At 44.2% G+C, this 9,111-nt stretch overlaps 1 protein-coding gene across 1 annotated transcript; it reads right to left on the reverse strand.

The window, feature by feature from the left end:
- Positions 1-366: 366 nt before the first annotated feature.
- Positions 367-1,396, reverse strand: LOC128846125 (UL16-binding protein 6-like; the record flags this gene model as incomplete). The annotated part of the gene is made up of 3 exons (XM_054045189.1): positions 367-668; positions 950-1,225; positions 1,372-1,396. Coding segments are annotated over 3 exons (603 nt in total), but the record flags the coding sequence as incomplete, so codon positions are not given.
- Positions 1,397-9,111: the final 7,715 nt, after the last annotated feature.

Below are 9,111 nucleotides of genomic sequence, written 5' to 3' on the forward strand. Positions count from 1 at the left end.
GGCAGGGAAGCCCAGATGTTCGGACTGGTCTGTCACTCAGACAGCAAGCTGACAGAGAGACGCTGTGGGAACATGACCTAGCGTTTCAACAGAAGCTAGCAGCAGAAGTACTCAATCCATTACATGAGCAAGGCTTTCTGCCAGAATTAGCATATTCCGAAAAGCAACACATTTATTAATAAACGACCTTTAACTATTATAAATCTACATATATATAAAATGTTGCAAATGTTTTTAAATGTACAAGATAAAGTCAATTTCCTATTGGGAAAGGTGAAAAGAAAACACGAGACAAGCTCCAGCTGCTCCCACAGACTCATGAGCTGCGTGGGGGGAGCCCAGGGCTGGGTTTGCAGGGGCTGTGGGTCAGGATTGAGAGGCACCAGAAGAGCTGTCACCTGTCTTCTCAGTGATGAATGGCATGAAGCTCTCTATCCAGAACCTGCATCGCTGTGGAATGAGGAGGTGTATCAAAGCGAATGTCTCCCCTTCGCGGTTCCAGCGCTCCGCCACTTGCCAGGCCACTGGGTGAACTGAGAACCAGCGGTTCTGTTCGGCCTTGTGCTGTAGCACGTCCTCCCCGTTGAGGGAATATCTGGTGATGGCTCGGATGACACCGGTGGCATCGTCCAGCTCACAGCTGTGCAGGACTTGGATATAGTAGGGTTCTGGGGGCAAAGTGATTGCATGGCTGAGCATGTACCTGCCACCAGGGTGCAGAGGAGGGGGCGAGCTATCTCCTCTAACCCACTAGACCCCACTTCCTTCCAGAGATGGGAGTAGAATCCAGGAGTCCTGACTCAGAGCCCCCTCCCATACAGTCCTAGCCTCTAGGTATCAGGGAAACCACTCCTCTCTTGTGTCTCCTCCCCCAGCACCCACCGACTTCCTTCAAGTCGCCCACCCATCCCCTTTTCAAGCCGAGCCAAATGCTGGGTTTGAGACTTACCAGTCTTTGGGGAACTGGAGTTCATCTCCAGCACCAGGGCCTGGTACTTGGTTTCCACCCAGGAGTCCCAAGACAGACATAGAGCTCTGCCTACTCTCCAAAACTGGTCAGTCTCCTGTTTGCCCAGCATGTAGCCATGGTGAGGAGCCAGCCTGCTGGTCTTGCTTGCATTGGCTGAGAGCACCAAGTCGTTCATCCTTTCCACATTCAGCCGCTTGGGCAGACCTGGAGCTGCCTGGGGAATGATCAGCTGGAGATAGGAGAGATAGTGAACCCCTGTAGAAAGGAGAATGATTTTGATGGGAATGGGACCCAGACATCTGGGACAACAACCCAAGGGGGATCTGTAGCAACCAACCCTAGGAGAAAGGGACTGGGGTGAGTAATGGGACCAGGTGTCTGGGAGAACAAGGGTCACTTACCAGCTGAGGTGGCGGAGCAGAGAGACAGGAGTCAGAAGGCCATGAGACAAGTTTAGCCCAAGGAGCCGTTGCCTTGGAGGGGATAGGATGGCAGTTCTACAGGTTGAGGCCTTGGACCAGGACCCAGAGAACTGAAGAGGGCTCTTCCTGCTCTGACAGGAAACACAAGATAAGAAACCCAGACCCACAAGCTGAGTAAAATTCAACAAAGACAAATTCACCATCCCTTCACTGCACTCTCGCCGCATCACAGGAAGCCTCACTCTCCAACAGCACAATAAATACTTAATAACTCCTGTTTCTGCATCTAAGTCATCTCTGTTATAATATATATTTCCTTTATGGGGAGGTTTTCTGAGAGCACATCAGAATAGTCCTCAGCTGCTCCAACACACAGCTTTTGCACTGGGTCGGGACTATGCAGAGACACAGGACTTTGTGGGTAGATGTCAAGGGTGGGGGTGGGGTCACAGGTATAAGGAGAGGGGTTGTGGTTGTGGATGCAGGTAGTAAATGAGGACAGGTGGATGACAAGCCTTGGATAGTTTGCTTGTGAAAATCTGTACTTTACTAGCTGGGGGAAATTATGGATCAAGAGAAAGGGAAGAGCCTAGAAGATTCTCAGGATATTCTCAAGATTTCCTGTTGTTCCTGGTGTGTGTTGACTGTATCAGTTGCTGTAAAGTCTCTCTTATTCTTTCTCCTAGGCTAGAGAGACTCCATGTGTTTCCCAATCCCATTCCAGTGTTTAATGTTTCCCATATGGTATCCCTTTTGCCATTCCTCTTCTTTCTACATCCCAGGCCCAGTACATTTGGTATTGTGCAATCCATTTAGAATAGTTAGGATAATGAGTATCAATCCAATCCTCAGGGAATAAGTTCATAACAATTTTAAATCTGGACCCATTGTATATGTATCTACGCCCGTGGTCATGGTCTGGAATTAACCATTCTGTACATTCAGAGGAACAATTGGTTACATGACGATGTTCCTGGGTCACTTTAGTTAGTCCACTGTCAGTTAAGTGTTTCTTGACTGGGCACTTACTGAGAATAGTCTTTTCTCAAGAAGCTGACCAAATGCTTCACTGAGGCTACTTAGAATCAAACACATTGAGATTCAAGTACATAGCCAACATTCATAACTTCAAATACAAAAATGATACACACATACAGACAGCATAATCAGAACCAGCAAACTACAACCTTTCCATAGACACCCCACTTGACCTCCTCTGTACAAGACCTGGTGCAACCATAGTCTTGGTTGCAACAATGATCTATACGGTCACAGTTCATGTTAATAACGTCATAGTGGATTCATGGGGTGTTAATTTGTGGTTTCCATAAGCAACAGTGTTACTTTCCACATTTCCTGCAATAGTACTGCACCCATGGCTCCCAAGCTGTGTGATACCATTAAGTAAAAAGATGTAGTTGAATCTGGATATGCTAATGCTGGTGCAGGCATAACTGCTTCCTTTAACTTTTTGAATGCGTCATCATGTTCTGGGCCCCAGTGCCATTGTTGGTTTTTCTTTATTAGGGACCACAGGGGTCTGCAAATTTCAACAAAATTTGGTATAAAATCCTGGACAAATCCATAGCTCCTAACAATACCCTAACTGAATGCACATCCAGTGGCTTAGGGAGGGTGCTTAAAATTTCCATTCTTTGTTTGCTGATAGTACAACCCTCCTGTCCCAAAACAGTGCCTAAATATTCAACTTCTTGCTGTACCAGCTGTGACTTGTCTCATGATAATTTAAACTCTGTTTTCTCCACTATTCCCAGGACCAGCTTAGTTTGATGTTTACTCTCCTCCTGGGAAGCCACATAAGAAGTAACCCCCGGCTGATCCAAATTGGGGACTGGTCTCACATCCTTGTCACATGTGCACGTGCTATTGCCGGAGCAGCGTGGTAGCCCATTGGGACACATTGAAACGTGAGCTGATTGTTCTGGAATGAAAATGCAAACCGAGACTGACTCTCATGGGTTAATGGAATAGCAAAGAAACAGTTATCAATATCCAACACAGACAACCATTTAGCAGCTACAGCTATTCCAGCTGGTACAGCTGGGAGAGTAGCTGTTATTGGTGCTATCAGGACTGTAGCCGCATTGATTTTTCTATAATCCATCGTGAGATGCCATCTTCCGTCCCGTTTTTGCACAGGCCAGGTCAGAGAATTGTATGGACTTTGGCATTCCACCAAAACTCCTTGTTCTTTTAAATCCTGTAGCAATTCCTCTATGTGTGGAAGAGCTTCTGCAGGATAAGCATATTGAGGAACTGGTTTTACAAATTTTCCTACTAGGGGGAGTCGATTATGGCTTCTTGTGCTAGAATGTTGTTGGCAGGTTCTCTAGCTGATCCGAAAGAAAGGCAGGTAACAGATTTGTTATATGAAGGTATAAGGGAACCTCTTAAGATGTTTATAGGTTCTTGAGAGGCGCTGGATCAGGCCAAACTGATTAAAATGGCCCAAAAGGCAGAAAAGGTGGTAAGCAGAATAAGTGGTTCCTCCTAGAAGGCAGTCAGAGAAGTGTCTTACAGCAATCAAACAGGTTACTGCAGTCCCAATCATGCCGGGATGGGACGTGGGGTGGAACGACATAACAGAGGACATGGAGGGTCCAGCGGAGGATCAGTGTGAGCACATATATGGGAGTGGATATGGCTCGCTTGGAAGAACAACCTTTAGAGTTTTATTGAATGCTGTGAGTGATTTGCCAGGGAGTAAGCCCCCGCCGGTGCCACAACCTAGGACTAAGGCTGTTGAGATTGTGGGAACAGGTATGGGCCCTTATGGAGTTGGCTCAGGAGTTGGCTCAGATGAACCTGGCAGTTTCCCGTCAGGGTAGCCCCACATCTCAGTAGGGGTGTCCCGCCCTTAGCAACCCCTGCCCCCAAGATTGGATGTTAGTGGCTAAATTGCAGCCCCACATAACTGGTAGACCCTATGTGGAGGTGGGGCAGGACGAAACATACAATGGCTGCTGGCGTTAATTCATACAGGGACAGAGACAACTTTGATTAAGTCGGTGCTGGAGGATGTACAGAAAGGACAGACTATTCCTTTATTTGGATCTTAGGGTGGAGGAGTGAAAGGGATTTTATTCAAGAGTTTGTCATGCCTGATAGGACACAGTAAGTTTTGGATAGATCCTGTGATCTGTGATAGCATGACTGAAAATACTGTCTTAAGTGCAGATATGGTACAGCAGGAGAAATGGATAATTGATCTGGTAGGAGGTTGGCTGTGGAAGAGGGAGACAGAGATTGAGAGTGAGCAGGTGATTTCAGGAGGATTAAGCAAAGGAGCTTGCAAAGCTGTATCAGTTGTGGTGTAACCAGATAATGAATGGATACAAGAATTCCCTATGCTATGGACCAACAAGAACATTTGTAAACCCTGTCAAATGCTTTCTCTGCATCTAGAGATAAAGCTATAGAGGGCACATCTGACATCTGAGATTGCTGGATCAAAGAAGCGATTTTTCTAATATTATCAGCAGCCAATTTTCCTTTAATGAAACAAACCTAATCTGTGTGCACAATTGATGAGATGATGGTGTTCAGTGATGTAGCTAAAATTTTTGTAATTATTTTATATGTGTTAAATAGAGAAGTGGGGCAGAAGTTGCCACAGTTGCAACCACCTTTGTTCATCTTATATATGAAAGTAATGAAAGCAGATCTCATATCATGAGACATCATTATTTTTTGCAATCTTTCAGTGAAGACCTTTTAATGAGTAAGGAGTAACAGCAAAGTGGGGGGCATAAGAATAGAAATGTTAAGAATGTGAAGCCATAAGGTGGGTCTTACTGAGCAGAAAATCACTTTGATAGGGGTACAAGAAAATACTATAAGCTCAAAACAAGCAGTTACACTTTGTGTGAAAATGAATATGGCTAATATGGTTTTATGGCACATAAAGGGTAAGGGCTGCACTATGGAAAGAAGACACATTCCCATGAAATATGTAGAGTTTATCAAAAATGGACAAAACAACTGTCAATAAGACATGTTATTTAATTAAAAACACGTAGAGGTTCCAACAAGAAGCCACAATAGCTTGTGTTTACTTTTCAGGTGGCTGCGTGCTTCAAAAGTAAAAATCAACCCAGCACCAAAACAGATCAGTGAATATAAGACATGGAGCTTCTCCATTAACACTCTCATCCAAAATTTCTGTTTGGTGGTGGTCGTGTCAAGTAAATGTTACTAGGAAACAAAAACCCAGATGGTCGTGATTTGGAAATGGAAAAAGAATAATCATATTGAAACTAAGGGGGAAGGGTTAGCTTGGTGGTTTGAGCATTGACCTACTAAACCCAGAATTGTGAGTTCAATCCTTAAGGGGGCCGCTTAGGGGTCTAGAGCAAAAATCAGTACTTGGTCCTGCTAATGAAGGCAGGGGGCTGGACTTGATCCTTTCCAGTTCTAGGAGATAGGATATCTCCAAAAAACAAGTAAGCAATTGTATAAAAGATTGAAATGCCCTAGATTAAAAAACAACTCCAAAACATATCTTATGGTTACATCTATTGAAACTATTTTTTTTTATATTTAGTTTATTAACAGGCCAAGTGTTAAATTTCACCAGTCTGCTGTCTATTTACAATGTTTTCAAACCAGTGAAAGATACTATGGCCAAAAAATGGAAACTTTTGAAATGCATGAGCCTGCCAAGGTGGGGCAGCAGAGAATCTGAAGGCAATTGGTGGAATCAGCATGGGATCAGAGATGTTTGGGACTGGTATGTTGTTCGGAAAGCAAGCTGACAGAGAGATGCTGTGGGAACATGAACAAACATTTCAACAGAAGCTAGCAGCAGAAGTACTTGATCCTTTACATGAGCAGGGTTTTCAGCCAAAATTAGCATCAACATATCATATTATAAAAAACAACTAAGCAAAAATTATTGAAAGAGAGCTTTTAACTATTATATGTAGCACCCCCTATCCACCTGGTAACCCCCTTTAGCACCAATCCCCTCCTGGGTCTTGATGCACAGGCCTGGGTTCTTTTGGATCCTGCCTCCCACTCAGCAGGATGTAATTTTTTTATTTTCTTCCCATATGAATTTATTTGGCAGTGCCTCCAGATCCATGGGACGCCCACATCTTGAATACTGTGTGCAGATGTGGTCGCCGCATCTCAAAAAAAAAAAAAATTGGAATTGGAAAAGGTTCAGAAAAGGGCAACAAAAGTGATTAGGGGTATGGAACAACTACTGTATGAGGAGAGATTAATAAAACTGGGACTTTTCAGCTTGGAAAAGAGATGGCTAAGGGGAGATATGATTGAGGTCTATAAAATCATGACTGGTGTAGAGAAAGTAGATACAGAAGTGTTGTTTACTACCTCTCGTAACACAAGAACTAGGGGTCACCAAATGAAATTAATAGGCAGCAGTTTTAAAACAAATAAAAGGAAGTATTTCTTCACACAATGCACAGTCAACCTGTGGAACTCCTTGTCAGAGGATGTTGTGAAGGCCAAGACCATAACAGGGTTCAAAGGAGAACTAGATAAATTCATGTAGGATACATAGAATCATAGAACCATACAATATCAGGGTTGGAAGGGACCTCAGGAGGTTATCTAGTCCAACCCCCTGCTCGAAGCAGGACCAATTCCCAACTAAATCATCCCAGCCAGGCCTTTGTCAAGCCTGACCTTAAAAACCTCTAAGGAAGAAGATTCCACCACCTACCTAGGTAACCCATTCCAGTGCTTCACCGCCCTCCTAGTGAAAATGTTTTTCCTAATATCCAACCTAAACATCCCCCACTACAACTTGAGACCATTACTTCTTGTTCTGTCATCTGGTACCACTGGAACAGACTAGATCCATTCTCTTTGGAACCCCCTTTCAGATAGTTGAAAGCAGCTATCAAATCCGCCCTCCTTCTTCTCTTCTGCAGACTAAATAATCCCAGTTCCCTCAGCCTCTCCTCATACGTCATGTGCTGCAGCCCCCTATTCATTTTCGTTGCCCTCCGCTGGACTCTTTCCAATTTTTCCACAGCCTTCTTGGAGTGTGGGGCCCAAAACTGGACACAGTACTCCAGATGAGGCCTCGCCAATGCCGAATAGAGGGGAATGATCACGTCCCTGGATCTGCTGGCAATGCTCCTACTTATATAGCCCAAAATGCCGTTAGCCTTCTTGGCAACAAGAGCACACTGCTGACTCATATCCAGCTTCTCGTCCATTGTAACCCCTAGGTCCTTTTTTTCAGAACTGCTGCCTAGCCGCTCGATCCCTATTCTGTAGTAGTGCACATTGGAAAGCATAATCCCAACTATACATATAAAATGATGGGGTCTAAATTAGCTGTTACCACTCAAGAAAGAGATCTTGGAGTCATTGTGGATAGTTCTCTGAAAACATCCACTCAATATGCAGCTGCAGTCAAAAAAGCGAACAGAATGCTGGGGATAACTAAAAAAGGGATAGATAATAGGACAGAAAACATTATGTTGCCTCTGTATAAATCCATGGGACACCCATATCTTGAATACTGTGTGCAGATGTGAGATATCCTATTGCCTAGAATTGGAAGGGACCTTGAAAGGTCATTGAGTCTAGCCCCCTGCCTTCACTAGCAGGACTAAGTACTGATTTTGCTCCAGATCCCTAAAGTGGCCCCCTCAAGGATTGAACTCACAAGGCTGGGTTTAGGAGGTCTGTCATAACTATAAAGGGAAGGGTAATAGCTGTCCTGTGTACAGTACTATAAATCCCTCCTGGCCAGAGACTCCAAAATCCTTTTCCCTGTAAAGGGTTAAGAAGCTCAGGTAACCTGGCTGGCATCTGACCTAAAGGACCAATAAGGGGACAAGATACTTTCAAATCTTGGGGGGGGGAAGGCTTTTGTTTGTGTTCTTTGTTTGGGAGTGTGTTCCTTCTCCAGGAATGAGAGGGACCAGACATCAATCCAGGTTCTCCACATCTTTCTAAACAAGCCTCTCCTATTTCAAACTTGTAAGTAAATAGCCAGGCAAGGCGTGTTAGTTTTCCTTTGTTTTTCTCAACTTGTAAATGTACCTTTTACCAGAGTGTTTATCTTTGTTTGCTGTACTTTGAACCTGAGACTAGAGGGGAGTCCTCTGAGCTCTTTAAGTTTGATTACCCTGTAAGGTTAATTTCCATACTGATTTTACAGAGATGATTTTTGCCTTTTTCTTTAATTAAAAACCTTCTTTTTAAGAACCTGATTGATTTTTCCTTGTTTTAGATCCAAAGGGGTTTTGGATCTTGATTCACCAGGAGTTGGTGGGAGGAAGGAGGGGGGATGGTTAATTTCTCCCTGTTGTAGATCCCAGGGGGGGTTGGAACTGATTCACCAGGAGTTGGTGGGAGGAAGGAGGGGAATGGTTAATTTCTCCTTGTTTTAAGATCCAAGGGGTTTTGGATTTGTTTTCACCAGGGATTTGGTGAGGGTTTTTCAAGGCTTCCCAGGGAGGGAATCCATTGATGGTGGCAGCCGAACTAGAGCTAAGCTGGTAGTTAAGCTTAGAAGTTTTTCACGCAGGCCCCTACATTTGTACCCTAAAGTTCAAAGTGGGGATCTCAGTCCTGACATGGTGAATAGCGGTGGGATCATTTTAAACCCAAAAGCCAGTGAGATTTTTTTTTCCTTCTAGCTGCTTGGAAAGCTGAGCTGGAAGTAGATAGATGCATATCTTATCTCTCCTTGCCTGAAGGCAGAGGTGTTAA

This window comes from Malaclemys terrapin, chromosome 12 (assembly GCF_027887155.1).
Source record: "Malaclemys terrapin pileata isolate rMalTer1 chromosome 12, rMalTer1.hap1, whole genome shotgun sequence".
Lineage (NCBI taxonomy): Eukaryota > Metazoa > Chordata > Testudines > Emydidae > Malaclemys > Malaclemys terrapin.